Genomic DNA, 16,189 nt, shown 5'->3' with positions numbered 1-16,189 from the left:
GCTCAGCGCATGCGCGACCATCCTCGGCGCCTGCGCACTGCGAGCACTCGCGATTTTTCTCACAGCGCCCGCCCAGGCCCGCAGGAGCTTTGTGGCGCTGACAGCTCCGTTACTTTATTGGCACGCCGCTGACGCATGTGCGTTGCGGGCACCCGAGACTTTTCTCACAGTGCCCGCCCCACTTCACGGGAGCTTTGTGGCGCTGGTACCGCGGCGTCACTTCCGGCACCCTCAGGGCTGCCCGGCCTGGCCCCAGCACGGCTCCGGCCCCGGGTGGGACCCCCGGCACCGGGCAGGGCCCGCGGCCCCCGGTCCCCCGGCATGGCCGTGTTCGACACCCCGCAGGCGGCGTTCGGGGCGCTGCGCCCCGTCTGCGTGCAGCTGACGCGGGCGCAGACGGTGGAGAACGTGGAGCAGCTGCAGGCGCACCTGGCCGGGGTGAGCGGCGCGGCCCTGCAGGAGCTGCAGGAGTACGTGCTGTTCCCGCTGCGCTTCGCCCTGCGGGTGCCGGGGCCCAAGCAGGAGCGGCTGGTGCAGAGCCTGGTGCAGTGCATCTCCTCCGTGCTTGCGGCGACGTGCGTGAAGAAGCAGGAGCTGCTGCAGGAGCTCTTCTCTGAGCTCTGTACCTGCCTCGCTCCCCCTCCCAGCTCGGGCAAAGCCGCCCCGCTGTCCGAGGAGCTGAAGCTGGCTGTGATCCAGGCACTCCACACCCTGATGCATTCGGCTTATGGGGATGTTATCTTGTCTCTGTACCAACCTTCCACCCTTCCGCTCTTAGGATTTGCTGTGTCTTTGCTTCTGACACTTGCAGAGCAAGAAAAAGCAAAGCAAATCAAGATCTCTGCTTTGGAGTGCTTGCAGGTCCTGGTTCTGCAGTGTGACTGCCAGGAGCACCGACACCTGGATGAAGATGAGGCACAGCAATGTGGGGATTTGTTTGCTTCTTTTCTGCCCGGGATTTCTATTACACTGTCTCGAGTTATTGCTGGAGACATCAAACAAGGTCACAAAACCACCGTTTCTGCCATCAGACTCTTTTATCTGATTGTTGGCTTGGTAATGGCTGACAAACAGCTAGCCAGAATCCCAAAGAGTAAGGAAAAGCTGCCAGTGGAACACAACAGAATATCAGAGCTAATGATCCACAGAGGACCTGACTGGACTAAAAGTACTGCTGAAAAACTCTCTCTTCTCTTGCATAAGGTGGTTGAATCTTCTTCAGTTCACCCCCACTGGAAGGTGAGACTGGAGCTGGTGGAGCTGGTCCACCACTTACTGAGGAACTGCAGTCAGTCACTGGTGGACTCGTTCAGTCAACTCTTAAAGGCTTTGGTTGGGCTGGTTAATGATGAAAACAGCGAAGTCCAGAGCAGGTGTAACAAAGTTCTTCAAGGGATTGCAGAGCAGAGGATTGTGGCACAGAACAGGGCTCTTGCTGATGTCCTCTCTGAGAACCTCCATTCCCTTGCCACAGCTCTTCCCCGCCTGATGAACTCTCAGGATGACATGGGCAAGGTTTCCACACTGAGCTTATTGCTTGGCTACCTGAAGCTGCTGGGCCCCAAGATTAACATTGTCCTCAACTCGGTGTCCCACCTGCAGCGCCTGTCCAAGGCACTGGCGCAGGTTCTGGAGCTGGACGTGACGGATGTGAAGATAGTGGAGGCCCGGCGCTCTGGGCCGCCGGGGCCCTTGCAGCAGGGTGTGCAGAAGGGCAGGTGCCAGAAGAAATATTTCCGCTTCTTCACGGAGGAGAAGGTTTTCCAGCTCCTTCAGCAAGTGTGTCGTGTTCTTGGCTACTACGGGAACCTCTACTTGCTTGTGGATCACTTCATGGGGCTGTACAGCGAGTCCGGCCTGTACCGAAAGCAGGCAGCCATGATCCTCAACGAGCTGGTCACGGGAGCTGCCGGAGTGGGAGTGGATTTCCTGCAGGAGAGGGAAGTTCCAGTGAGCTTGGATGATCTCAGAGGGTCCATAACGTCCATTCTGGATGAGTACATGGACCAGGCGAACTGGTATTTGGTCACTAGCATTGACACAGAGGAAAGCAGCCCTGAGCAGTCAGTGCAGCACCTGGGGCCCGCTGTGCGTGCGGGAGGGGCATCCAGCAGCGTTCTCCATCTGTCCCCGGAGCCCCCAGTCACAACCCGCACCATGAACAGCAACATCTGGCAGATCTGCATCCAGCTGGAGGGCGTTGGCTGCTTTGCCGCTGTCCTCGGGAAGGAGTTCCGGCTGCTGCTGCTGTCAGCTCTCTACCCTGTGCTGGAAAAGGCTGGTGACAGGACTCTGCTCATCAGCGAGACAGCACTGGGGACACTGGCAGACATATGTGAGGCCTGTGGTTACGACTCGGTGCGGTGTTTGATTAATGAGAACTCTGACTATCTGGTGAACGGGATTTCCCTGAATTTGCGCCAGCTGGCGTATCAGCCACGTGCGTCCCAGGTGCTGGACACGATGCTGAGGCATTCAGATGCCAGCTTGCTGCCACTGGTAGAAGATGTAATCCAGGATGTCCTGTCTACGCTAGATCAGACTTACAATAGCCAGGCTACCACCTTCCTCAGGGTCCTCCACTCAGTCATGACTGCTCTAGGTACCAAAACAATGTTTACTTTGTGTAATTCAGCCTTGCTGTCGCTGAGGGTACTTGTCTAGGACCTTTCCACTTGCCATGGGAGGTTCCAGGTAGCCAAGGTGTTGCAGTGTGATGGCCACTGTGCTTTGCTTGCTGGGGCAGTGCTCAAGCAAAGATCACCAGTAGCTTTCCCTCTCCAGTTTGCCTGGCCTGCAGCCTTTCACAGGAACATGGCCTTTAGAGGCTGAGAAAGGATGGATTCACTGCTCCCATGAACATTCTGTAAGAGCACATGGCACATATTCCTTTTTAACTTGCCTGTACTATAAGGAGGTGACTGGGATATGACAGCAGGTGTCTGAATCAGGTGCAATCCCGTGAGGTGTGAGAACCATCTCATCTCTCATGGAAGTCAGCCCCTTCCTGACTTTCAGGAGGATATTGTGGTTGCCCAGTGTCATGTCAGTTCCTTTTTTGCAGTGCAGTGGTTTGGAATGCCCAGCGCTCAGGAGCACCAGCAAAGGCAGACTGACAAGGGGCAGAGCAGGGCTTGGTCCCAGGGACAACAGGAGGTGACAATCACAAGTCAAGAAGTGGAACGATTCTTCCTTGACTATGTCAGCCAGAAGCAGATCGCAGAGGGGGATCTTCCTGACCTGGAGGAGGAGGAGGCAGGTCAGTGCTGTGCGTGGCTGGAGAGGAGCACAGTCAGCTTGCAGAGAGACTGTGACCTCTGAGGTGTCCTTTTGTCACATGGGGGCCTTGGGGCCAGGCTGTCTCAGGTCTTCTCTGGGCTGACCTTGGTTCATGTAAAGTGCTGTTGGGTCTTCTCACTTTGTTCTCTTTGAGTGGGGGAGCTAAATGTTTGCAGATCAAGGCTTCTCTAGCTCTGAGACACAAGTACACTGTGTTTTTTCTTACCTTGTAACAGTTCATTTGGGTTCAGGACCTGAAGTTCCCCCTTTCCAGGATCCTATGCGTTTTCCTCGTAGTCCTTTGGGAATCTCTGTACTGTTTTCTCCTGGCTAATGATGCCACTGCTCCCTTCTCACTTGGCCTTGGCAGGCACTGCAGACATTCATATAGGAAACTTTTTAGTCTTCACTGGGCTGTGCTGCAATCCTGACCTTTAAATACTTCATCTTTAAATATCCAGGCTTTTCATTTTTAATAAAAATCAATGGGAAATAAGTCCATGGTGAGAAGAGACTGCAAATGTCAGACCAGCTGCATTGTCCCGTAAAGAAAGCGAACGTTCCCTAGCCCCACACTCGTAACTGAACCTGACACTAACTCACAGAACTCATAAGCTTAACTATATCTAAGCACATTAAAAAATGCCAAAGGCCTTACTCAGGAATTTGCGGAGTCGTCGTGGGTGGGTGATCTGTGACTCTGATCTTCCAGAGCTCCCAAGTCATTTTCATGGCTTCAGTAATGGTTTTGTCTTCCAGATGAGGTTCCCCTTGCTAAGCCAGAGCCCAGCTGTGACACGGAAGGAGAAGCTCCAATGCCAAGCCATGCTCAGCTGGCCAGGGATGTGATGGAGAGGTGCATCCACTTGCTGTCTGACGGGAGCCTCCGAGTGCGGCTGAAGGTCGGTAATCGCCGGCTCTGAGGGGACAGATGGTGCCCATGAAGGGGCTGGTAGCTCATCAGCATGTGTGCCATGCACGTTGGGCTCCCTGCCATCCCCAGGTTTGTGCTGCCATATGCTCGAGCAGGACAGATCCTCCAAACCTGGCAAGAGAAAGGGAGATAGTTTTTTGGGAGCGCTCTGGATTAGGAATGGCAGCCAGGCGGAACAGAATCTTAAGGGTGGCTTTGTATTGGACACTTCCCCTTGATGCTCATGACAGTTAAGTCTTGTGCTTTGTCCTTTGGTGGAGGAAACAGAAGCATCTTTCTCCCATCTGTGCCTCCCATCCCCCTTCCTCAGGCTGAAGTGCACAGGCTGATGAATGTTTTTGAAGTAGCTGGGGTGATGATAAGCAGGGCTAAAAGCCTGGCTTTTTTCTAATTATGAAAACCCTTTGAAGGTGGCCTCCTTTTAAAGTGCAAAGTGAGACAGAAAAATGAGGCATAACCCAGATTCTCATCCCAGCAGCCTCAGCTCTGCCAGGTGATCCTGCTGCCACAGCCGCAGTGGGGTCCACGGGTGCAGCTCAGCCTCTGGGATCACGGCTGGAATCCTGCCCTGCTCCCAGCCCAACTCTGTACCCAGCACAGGTTGTGTCACTGCAGTGCTTGTCCCTTTCCAAGCAGTTCTGATTTCTAGCACTGTTCACATGTCCCCATTCCTGCTGCGGTAAAACCGCACCCTTTGCTGTTCAACCCCTCCTCCCGGCTTCCTGCCGCGATGCTGGGATCCACCTGAATGCCTGGCACTGCAGCACTCAGAGTCTGTTCCCTCCCCTCCTGCCCAGGTCCTGGACGTGCTGGAGCTCTGTGTAACCATGCTGCATCCTCATGGAAACCATCTGCTTCCCATGGCTCACCGTGTCTGGCCAGCTCTCGTCACCCGGCTGATTAGCGACGACCCTCTGGCAGTGCTCAGAGCCTTCAAGGTATGGCAGTGACTGCCAGCAGCATTTCCAGCTGGGGCTTGGGCAGAAAGTGGCTCAGGCAGTGCTGCAGCTCAGGAGAGAGCACCAAGCTCCTGCAGTGATGTTTAAATGTGGTTTGGAGCATGGGGTCACCATGCTCTACTGTGGGTGGGTTTGTACCACTCTCACTGCAGCTCGTCCACAGGTAAAGCCTTGATGCTGTTCCTGGGCGAAGCAGCAATGTTGGTGGTTATTGCAGGGATGAGAAAAACAGCTCTACAGCCTCAGCAGATGTTAGGGGCACCATACAGTGCAGCTTGGCCTTGCTGGAGACACAGTCCCAGCATCCTCTTTGGAGGTCTCAGACTGAAAATAGGGGAACATTTCATGATTGAGGCATTGGCAAGGGAAGGGAGAGGTTGAACAAAGACTTGGCCCTATAATGACATTATTAAAGAGCTCCTGACCTTGTCAGCTGGTTCCTTTCTCCTCCTGATTCACAGGCTGGCCAGTAAAGCATGTTTCCAGAGGTTGCCAGCCCTAGCATTGCAGAGGAATCCATCTGCTGGGCAGAGTGAGATTCATTTTAGAATCATTCTGTGTGAATAAAGAGAGTTTTGATTCCTCCTCCAGAAGCCATGCACTACAGTCTCAGAATAGCCATACCTATCATGTGCCCACCCTAAAAGGAGGTAGAGATTGCTATAAAAAGATAACTAACTCTTGAAAAGTTCCAAGTCATCATTACAATTTGCTCCCAGCTTGGGTATTGCTGTACGAATTCCCCCCAAAGTGTCTTCCTGCCTAAATTCCAGGACAAGAAGTGTCATATCACTGTAAAGCTAACACAAAATAACCAGCATCTCAGTCCTGCACACTGAGACCATGAACTCAGTGAAGTTCCAAAAGAGAGATCAGTGTTCTGGCCATGTGGAGCCCCCTTTGTTTGTACGTGCATTTAGGGCCATTCTCTATCCAGTTTGAGTTTGATCCTGGGCAGACAACAATGGTGCTGGGTGCCCTTTTCTGTGGCCACTTGGCCTTTCTGCTTGCTGACATGCTTGGAAAGATGGGTTGTCTGCACCGCAAAAGAGATTTAAGGATATAATCATATTTAATGGCATTTTCCATCAGAGACTCCTCCACTAATTCTGAGTAAGAATGCACAGCTGCTCTTACCCTTACTGTGCTAATGAGGGAAGGGCAGTCCAGGAGGTCAGCCAGGTGACACTGCAGAGCAGGGTGCAGCTCACTCAGCCTCTCAAACATTCACCTTCTGCTCATTATGGGGAAACTGGGGCAGGTGTGGTCACAATGTTCTCACCTGCAAAAACAATTCTCCAGGAGAGTGAATGTCTGAATCCACCAGGCTGGTGTGCATCACTGAGCTCCTCCCAGACCAGTGTTTGCACTGTCCCCTGTAACTGATGTCTCTCTTAGGTGCTGTGTACCCTGGCTCAAACATGTGGGGACTTCCTGAGGCAGAGGTTCTCCAAAGATGTCCTGCCCAAGCTGACCAGTTCCCTCCTCAGCCAGGCCCCAGTGAGTGCCAGAGCTGGGCCTGTGTACAGCCACACACTGGCTTTCAAGCTGCAGCTGGCTGTGCTGCAGGGCCTGGGCTCTCTCTGTGAGAAGCTGGACATGGGTGAGTACCAGGGGAAGCACAGGCTGTATGGAACTCTGCCAGACTTTATTGTCTCCTCTCAACTCGCTGCTTCTCCTCCTGCTGCCCATGGAATTGATCTCCTGATCTTCTCTAGCCTGAATCTGTTCTCTTTGGGAGCTCTGTAAAGAGGTGCTGGGCACTCTTTTCTCCCGAGGAGACAAATGGGAGAGAAGGTTCCCACTACATGCAAAATGTGGCTGCTCATCCCGCTTGTGATTGAGAAAAGGGTACAGAACGGACTCCCTGCATTGCTGTTGGGCCACACTTTGTTCTTACTGGACAAACTGGAGCCCAGATAAGACTTCTGGCTAGCTTGACTGGTTCCATTGTGAGCTTATCTCTGGGCGACCCTTTAAAGCCAGCACATCACACTCTTCTATTGAATGAAACTGTGAAATTCTCCCCAGTGAAATTTCTGGAACTAGCTTTGATGAGGGAGAAGGTTTGCTGGCTAGTTGCTCTTTTCCTCTCAGTGCCCTTGATTGCTTTCCTGGCTTTGCAGCAAGATACTTAAAAGGCAAGGTCGGAAGAGCTCCGGGTCAGACAGCTCAAAGGCTCTGAAGCCTCTGCTGCCAATTTGGAGCTGATTCCATTAGGCAGCAGCTGCTGAGGAGGTCACCTCCTACCCTTCTTTCCTGTTCCATTTCTGCAGGCGAGAATGACCTGAATAAAGTGGCAGATGCCTGCCTGATTTACCTCAGTGCCAAGCAACCTGTGAAACTGCAAGAAGCTGCCCAGAGGTAATGTCTTTTAAATGCAGGTGTGTTGGGTGTACAGATAGTGGGGGACAGAGGCAGCATGGTGATCCCATTCCTTTTGCACCTTTCTTGTTCCACCTTCCAGCACATTCAAGTCCTGTACAACAGGGCTTGAACTCATGGAAGTTTTCTGTGCTGAAATATCATTTATTCTCCAAAATGAGTTAGAGGGGTCAGCTGTCAGCTTGCCCAGACATTACAAGTTACCTTGCAGTGCATTTGGGGATAGAGGGGAAGATGTGCTACTTGCTTTTTCCTCACCAAATACTTGAGGCTTTTGGCCCACTGGTGGCATCAAACTGCAGAGGGAAGACAGCTATGGAAGAGGATGTGCCAGGCATTCCCTTGTATTTTATCACTTAATACCTTCTGCAGGCTGGGGGATCTACTTCTGTTATCCTTCCATTTTCCCTGGGCTCCAACCCAGGCTCTGCCAGGTGGACCAGAGTTTGTTGGGAAGCTGTTAGTCTTGGCACCAGTGTTGCTCTGAGCAGGCTGGGAGAGTCTAAAAGAGCAAAGACAGTTTAGGTGAACACACTCCAGCTCTAGGAAGTGTTGACAGACATACTTTGCTGCTTGGTGTACAAAATCCTGCTCAGCATGTTCTGCTGTCAGGATAAGAAATCACTGTTGTCATATGTTGTCACCTGGAACCAAGGCCAGAGATTTCAGGAGACAAAACGAGTCCAGGTACAGAACATGGGGCATAAATCAGGAAGCCCCTCTGCCGAAGGATGGGGGTGAAAACCAGCCAGCCCCCCTCTTCCTGTGTGGCCAGCCCTGCCCTCCCCCGAAGGGAGGGGAAACCAGCAGGTTCCGCAGGCTCTGCGGTTTCGGATTTCCAGGGCAGGCTGCTGGAAAGGGAAGTGCAGCCCATCCGTTCCCTTTCACAAAGCACAGGCTCCCGGGGGTGCAGGGTGTGAAGGGCTTTGTGTGGCTGGGCAGCAGTTCAGAGCCAGCGCTCTCCGGAGCTGGAGCATTCCTTTGTTTGTATCTCTGCGCGGATGGGAGCAGGTTTATTTTTACCTTGGAGGCTTTCACGGCAGCACAGCAGGCTTCCAGCAGCATTTGTTCTGCAGAGGGGCTCTATGCTGTGGGAGTGCATCCCCTTAATGCAATAATGCCTCAGTCTGTGCAAGCAATGCTGGATGAAAAGCAGAACACCAGGATTTATCTAGATATTTGGAATCTGAAGCTTTTAAATCATTAACCAAGCAGCTTGAGAAGCTGTGCAATTTCCCCCCAACAGCAGGAGTAGGGGGAATATGAAATGAGCCCTGTTGGAAGCTGTATGCTGAAGTGAGCTCACTTGTTAGAGCAAAATGGCAGCAAGGGCAAGTAACATTTTTCTCCTATATGTTGCTTTTATTATATTTTAAGGTGAAAATGTCGTATATTTTGTTCCTCCCCCCATGCTTTTGATGCACATACATCACATATGTGAACCAAGCTGCTCACAAGAAGTCCTTGCTGTTTCCTGTTTAACTCCATTGAGCAGACACACGTGTGCACTGAGGTGTGTATCATGCCTGGCCTGACACTACAGACATGGCAGCATTTGCAGGTTTCTTTTGGGTTTAATTTTTCCAGTTTAGCCCTGTGTGATCCCTGGTCTTGGAGCCTGGATGGATCAGAGTTTATCGTATCACACTCACTTCTAACTCTATTTCCCTGATATGAGGTTTCAGCCTGGAAAAGTCAAAATTAGTTTGGACCATAACAATCAGCTCCTGTATCAGGATAAGAATCACTTCTCAGCCACCCTTCTATTTCTGTTCTCCAGCTGCTGAACCACCACATTCCTGTAAGTTCTGGCTCTTCTTGCTCTCCATGTGCCTGAAAGTAATCCTGCAAACTGACACAGGCTGTCACACATAAGGGCCTTTCCATCTAAGCAAGGGCAGTGTTATCAGGCTGATACATGAGAAATTCTGCATTTTAAATGCTTCTAAAAACAGATAGACCAGAACTAATCTTAGCCCCAGCCTGAGCGCCAGCGTACGTCACATAACTCAGCTTTATCACTGCAGAAATCATATGAGGTAAAAGGATGTTTGGAATCAGCTTGCCATGGTGATTTATACTAACTGGCCTTTGCTCAGCTCTTAGGGTTCTTACTCAACTGATGGGTTGCGACCTGTCAAAAGCAAGGTCAGGACTTGCAAAGTCAGTTGTAGCTCCAAAAATCATACACTGACTATGTGAGGATTCTGTAGGCATGCAAAGAGCTGAGCAGGAAGTTTTGGCCAAGGTGCTTGAGCCACACAAAAAAAAAGAAAAAGGAAAAAGGGAGTTTGGCTATCATCCAGGGGCGTTATCATGCCCCAAGGAGTCTGCTTAATCCCATTTATGGGACCCTGTAGCTTTATTAGATGAAGCAGTGGGAGTAAGTGATTTTTGCAACTGCAGCTTCATGCAATACTCAACAGGCAAAAATAGATGCTGGGGAAAAAAGAACTCCAGCACATCTGAGGAAGAGAAAATGGGACAATAACAATAGGTTTTACTAGAAGATGACTGCTGGGAATATTCCAGGAGACCCTTATCCAAAGCTTTTTAAAAAACCAAACAACAAACAAAAACCAAATGCAAAATCACCAAGGGGACCAAACCTACTGAAGAAGAGTTTGGGAATGCAAGGAGCACTAGAAAAGTCTTTGCCATCATTGAAGAACATGAGCCCGTGCAAGGGTGGGGAAGTGCCCAGAAAGACTTGAGCAAGGGGGGCCACGTGGGGCCCCACCTCTGGGAACAAGGCCAGGGGAGATGGTGGGAACTGAAAGTCACAATTGGTAAATCTGAGCTTCTCAAAAATTTGTGAAGTTGCATCATCCCTGTCAAGCTTTTCACTTCAGGGAATAAAACCTTGAAGAAAAAGAGATTAGGAAATTGTCACTGGCCCCTGTCAAAACTGACAAGTAGTTTTTCATTATTTCAGTTTCAAGTGACTGTTTCGAAATTTACACTTAATGCCTACTAAATGCTGACCTTTCCGTCAGCAGTCTGATAGGAATGCTTTTTTTTTTCCTCCTAACTAAGATGCAGAAATAATTTCCTCAATTCTTACCAAAGCCTAATGTGGGCTGTATCCAGTTAAACATTCAGCAGGGATGGAAAGCTGGGAAGCCTTGTCCTTCTGCCAGTCTGCTCACTGTGCCATGGCTTTGCTTGGAATTTGAGAGAAGACAAGGCAACAGAATAGCCAAATTGCTCTGTGCTAGTAGAATAAGTTTAGCACACTTGGGACAAATATGAGCTATTTGGAGAGCTTTTTTCATACCAAGGTTGATTATGCAGCTTACCTCTTCTGGTTTGCTTGTGTGGTTTGTTGGGTATTCATTGTCAGCTGTCACTCTCAGGCTGGATTGAAGCATGCCAGAACAGCCACCTGCTCAAGGCAAAATTCAATAAAGTGATATTTAAGAAAAAAAAAAACACAAAAAGAAAAAGGCAACAACAGAAAACAAACTTGGATTAACCCCAGGATTCTTTGCTATGGAAACAGGTTGCTTGGAAACTACCCCAGAGTTAGTTTGAAAATGTAAAAGTCAAGTTGTTCTTTAAGCTGCAGAGCTCTCCCGGCTCTGAGGGATAATCACAGCCTCAAACCATTATGGGCACCAGAGGCAGTGAGTTCTGCAGGGTCTGGATAATCTCTGAGGGTCGCTCTCCCTGGAGCAACTGATTGGGAAGAGGTTGGAGAGCAGAGTGTCTGTGCTGTGAGTGTAAGAGCTATAGCTGTGTGTGTGCTGGGGATCAGCAGCCTGTCACACAATATCCCCTCTTCCCATGTTCACTTCACAGCAATTCATTGTCCTTGCCTGCTCCCATCCCAGCCATAAGGAGCAAGGATTATCTCTGCAGCTGCCCATTGAAATCTGGGTGGAACCACTGGGAGCTGGTGTTTGCTGGCACACAGAGCTGTGTGCTGCTGCAGTCACAGCCAAGCTGAGGGCATGGGCAGGGCAGTGTCTGGAGAGCTGGAGCCATGATGGCAGGAGCGAGAGCTCCATACCCTGCCCCTGCCAGCCCCTCACTTGGGCTGGCACCGAGTGGGCCAGTCCTCCCCTTCCAGTCAGCAGAGCTGCAGGAACAAAGCCAGGGGAATGAGGAGTCCTGTGAGCTCACCTGCATCTGGCCAATCCACAGAAAAAAGGTCGTGTTGCTGAGGCAGCTGTTGCCAAGCCCAGCTATCACTGTGGAGCACGTTCCCACTGGTTTCTCTGGAGCAGGCAGATAGGCACTGCCAGCACCTCTGGGAGGGGACACTGCCAACAGCTTCAGTGGTGACCTCTCCCCTCTTGCTGTTCAGAGACCTGCACTGAGGGACAGGTGAGGTGTTAGTGGCAGAGAGGCAAAAGCAGCAGCTTTGGCTGTGCATGAGTAACGAGTCATGTGCACAGGGTTATTGTGAAGTGGAGAGGGAGCTCTCTCCTACCTTCATCTCATTTCTGTGCTCTTTCACTTTACCCATGGTACTACACTCCCTTTTCAGAGGAAAGCTTCTCAAAGGGATTTCTCCCTGCTTTACATTGGAAGCAACCTCACTTTAGGGATGAAAGCTCTTCCAGGAGAAATTTGGACAGCAATCAGATCTGGATTTTGTGTGCCTTTTGTAGCAAGTGATCTTTGCTTGTAGAGAGAGTTCAGTCCCGTGCTTCTTGGGGAGCAGAGACAGACCTACTTGATTTCTCTTCCCATTACCTGACCTGGCAGCTGTTCTCCTCACAGTTCCATGATTTCACTGAAAACTAGAGACCTGAAAGATGCATGACTGGGCATTACTGGGGTCTTGGAAAAGTGTACCATAGGTGTGGGGAGTGCTGAGTGCCTTTGGTGCTCACAGAGCACTCAGCACCATTCAGGAAGAGGCCTTGCAAATTCCAGTCTAATTTTGTTCATGGCACAGCCAGAGAGTTTAATACCAGTTAAGCCTAATATACCTGTGCATTAAACCATGACACAGACCTAGCTAAGCTCAAAGGTTGCTGCAGGAAGAACTGGCAGGAGGGGGTGGGTAAGTGTAGGTCACACAAATCAGCATTTGCTCTTTCACTCCTTGAGCTTCCTGCTCTTCAGCAGCAGCTGTGTCCCAGCAGCTCACAGCTGGAGCCCTGTGTGAAGGGCATGCTGGAAAGGCAAATCCCATCTTACTGAGGTATGGAAATGCAAAGTGAAAACCATCAACACAGCAGTAAATCTGCAGAGGAAGTTGTGATTCCTCTTTTCCTTCATTCTGTTGTTAATGAAGGTTCTGTTTGGATTTGGTTTAAAATCCTGCTATGTGAAAGGTGCTGTGAAGAACTGCAAAAATTTGGAGGCAGCTAATAAGGACTTGAGATGGTGGGAGATCTCACTTGAGCAAAAAGCCCTCAAATACAGTGTTGAGCCTCCCTTGGGGCCCAGCCTGGGCAGCTGTCCCCAAATACTCTTGGGTTTGCCACCTCTGGAAAGACAGAGAAGCCCAGCCTCCCAAAAACCAGAGAGGGTGGTGAGTAACACAGACAGTTTCTCCCAAGATCTCTGCAGGAGCTGTTGTCCAAAAGATCCCAGATATGCATAGCACATGCAGTCACCCACAGTCACCTCCTATCACCTGGGACAGGCAGGTTTATGCTTGTGCCAGCAATAGCTCACACAGTGCCAGCACCAAGCCTGGGTCAGTCCTGCACCAGCTGCTTGTTTGATGTCCATAAGTGACTGTGTGGTATCATAAATATTTTTCTCCCACGTGCCAGTAGCTGTGAGGCACAGAGCTGCTTTCTCAGGCACAGGGGCCACTGTGCTGCCCTCTGTAAAGAGCAGAATTTGTGCAGCTGCCAGAGGTTGCCAACAGCATCAAAGCTTTCCTTAGCTCTTAATAACCCCATTGGGTGCCAACCACAAGGCCTTGTCCTTACTCTTCTTTCCTGTCTTCCTGCTGTTTTCCAAAGTGTTTTCCTGCACTTGATGCACGTGGACCCTGACAGCACCTGGCTGCTCCTGAGTGAGGTGTGCTGCCCCGAGGGGTACGAGCCCCCCCACGCCAGCCTGCAGCCGGTGAAGCTCAGCGGGATGGGGCGGCCACGGAACGAGCTCACGGACAACGTGCTGCTCCTGCTCCAGAGGCTGCAGCAGCAGGAGGGCACAGCTCCCAGCACCAGCACGCAGGAGGCATCTCCTTCCTGACAGACCTACACAGCAGCTGGGATGGGAAACAGGAACCACCAGGATAGAGCTCACCTGGGAAAACACCATCACTGAGGACCCAAATGGTTCAGGGGCAGAGGAAGGGCTGCCCAGTCTGGGGCACTGGCTGAGACACCGTCCCTGTGGCAGAGGGTTTATTTTTTTGAAGGGTGTTTGAGGATGAGGTGGGTACATGACCCTGACTCCTCCTGACTTGTGCCTGGCTGGCACCATATGCAGAGAAAATGGCACCTCTATTCCAAATTCTTCAGTGTGAAGAGTAAGTGATCTTCCAGAAATTACTTCCTTGATCCTTGGGGGGGTGCCCCTTTAGCACCCCCCCACCTCTCTGATCTCTTCACAGCTGTGATGATCCCTCCCATTCTCAGATGGACAGTGACTGACAACTCAAAGCAAAAGTTTTTTTCTGGCTTTTACCCTTCCCAGGAAGAGAATCTTGTTTGGGGGTGCACTATAAACCTGTTCTCTTTAAAAGCAGTTAATCTCAGAAGTTAAAGTGCATTTCCAATAAATTCCTCACCTATGTTACTGTCAAGAACAACGTGTCCTCTCAGAGGCATCAGGGCTGCTCCTCACAGCTGCAGTTTGCTGAGACCAGATAGAGGTGGCCAAACGTGCTCTGTTCTCACTCTCTGTGAGGTTCTGTAGAGAATCAGCCGGCCCTGATTTACACCTGGGAGGGATTTACAACTTCTCCCATGCCCAGATCACGGTTCTCAGGCCATTTCTAACTCCTACCCCAAGGAGAATTGGATGAAGCACCTGCCTGTGCCCCAGTACAGCCTCTGTGTTTGTCCATGGCAGTGCCAGCAAGCACCGTGGCACCCCAGCAGTGCCATGGTTTGTCAAAGTAGGGACAGCGTGGTACAATGAGCAGAGGATGACTCCTCTTTGGGGTCAGCTCACTCCCCCTGCTGAGGAGCCTCTCCCCTGATCTCCAGCTCCCACATCCCCAGGCTCTTGCTGCAGAGATTGTCTACAGGCACTGCTTTGCTCAGCTGCTTCTGGATCCCTCAGCTTCACCCGAGCTGCTCCTGGCAGCAGGCTGCCTCCTGACACTCGGGGAAGATCTATGCAAGTGAAGCAAAAGGGCAGATCTCAACTAAATTTGGAAGCAAGCTCAGAAATACAAAAACCAAAGCAATAAATAGATTGTTACATGGAGCAGGCTTTGTGCATCACTGTTGGGATCCTGGGTGAACATCCAAAACAAGTCTCTGTTGGTGGGCTCAAGGGCACTGCCTCTGCTGCCACATCCCTCAGCTGAAGTTACTTCCCCTTGTGTCCCTGGTTTTATTCAAGTTTTCCTCCTGTTTGCTTCTCCAGGGAAAACACAAGTCAGTGGCTTTTTATCCAGTAGGACACGGCTGCAGGTCAGCTTTACTCTTTTTTAATATCTGTTCAGTGCTTAACGCTGGTTAGGTTCTATACAAAGGAGCCTTCAGAGCTGCTGTGACAGAGCAGGCAGGGAGGTGAAATACTGTCTTTGGTTTCCAAGCGCCCTTGGGGCTGGTGCAGTTTCCTGGGTTGTTGTAGCACTTGACAAAACTCATCCATTAAGTGCAGATGCTGCATTCAGTCTCGCTCTGCTCGGCTGTGCTGTGGTGGTGACTCCAAGGACCCATCCTGCCCATGCCAAGGCTTGCCATCCTGCAGGACAGGCATGGGATTCAAGGGCAGCATTATCCCATCAGTGCCCAGGAACCAACCACATCACACAGGCAGGGCTCTGGCACAGCTGACTGCACCCAGACACCCCACCCAGAGCCTGTGATTCATAGTGCTGTCCAGAGATTTTCCCCACAGGCTCAGCCCCAGCCAGCAGGTGGGTGCTGGTGGCAGGAGAGGCTGTCCTGCCTGTCAGTCAGCTCCTCTCAGCTTCATTATCGCCCTTGCTTTATTGGAGGCTGAGTAAATTGCTTTTGTCTGAGGCAGGATAATGGCTGGGAGAGGGACTGCGTGGAAATGGCATTTTCATGAGGCTGGTTCCTCCCAGCAGTGACTTGCATATTAAGCTCAGCCCCTTCACAAGCCCCGGGCTTTCCCCACCAGAACTCTCCTCCACCAAGTAGCCCCCCAACACTCTGGGGTGGGGACCCCCAGCTCCAGCCACCCTCTCTGGGATCAGAGAGCAAAGAAAACCGTGTCCAGCTGCCTCCTCCATGCACAAACCTAGCCAGGACCCTGGGGGACTGCCACACTGTGCTGGGGGGCACAGTCCCACACACAGCCCCTGGCACCAGGCACTGCTGAGCCACGCACACAGATCCAGCAGGCTCCTCTCCTCAACTCTTGCTCCTAAGATTTCCCATAAATTCAGCTAAACTAATCTCTTCTAATAAAACCTGTTATTGTTAAAGCTCACCTCCAGGTTTTACAAATCACTGTGCTGCACAGCAATTTGTTTATTCCCTGTTTGAGATGATTTGCAGCCTCCTGCCCCTCC

General features: G+C 51.2%; 1 protein-coding gene across 1 annotated transcript; it reads left to right on the top strand.

Annotated features, from left to right (window-relative positions):
• Positions 1 to 28: 28 nt before the first annotated feature.
• On the top strand, positions 29 to 14,907 carry TTI1 (TELO2 interacting protein 1). Its single transcript, XM_053992607.1, has 7 exons — positions 29 to 2,602; positions 3,065 to 3,259; positions 4,039 to 4,181; positions 5,011 to 5,151; positions 6,571 to 6,775; positions 7,449 to 7,536; positions 13,488 to 14,907. The coding sequence occupies exons 1-7, from the start codon at positions 136 to 138 to the stop codon at positions 13,720 to 13,722; spliced, it is 3,474 nt and encodes a 1,157-aa protein (XP_053848582.1). The 5' UTR covers positions 29 to 135; the 3' UTR covers positions 13,723 to 14,907.
• Positions 14,908 to 16,189: the final 1,282 nt, after the last annotated feature.

Source organism: Vidua macroura, chromosome 17, assembly GCF_024509145.1.
Source record: "Vidua macroura isolate BioBank_ID:100142 chromosome 17, ASM2450914v1, whole genome shotgun sequence".
Taxonomy (NCBI): domain Eukaryota; kingdom Metazoa; phylum Chordata; class Aves; order Passeriformes; family Viduidae; genus Vidua; species Vidua macroura.
The sequence above is the reverse complement of the archived record's forward strand: the minus strand, read 5'-3'. Positions and strand labels throughout refer to the sequence as shown.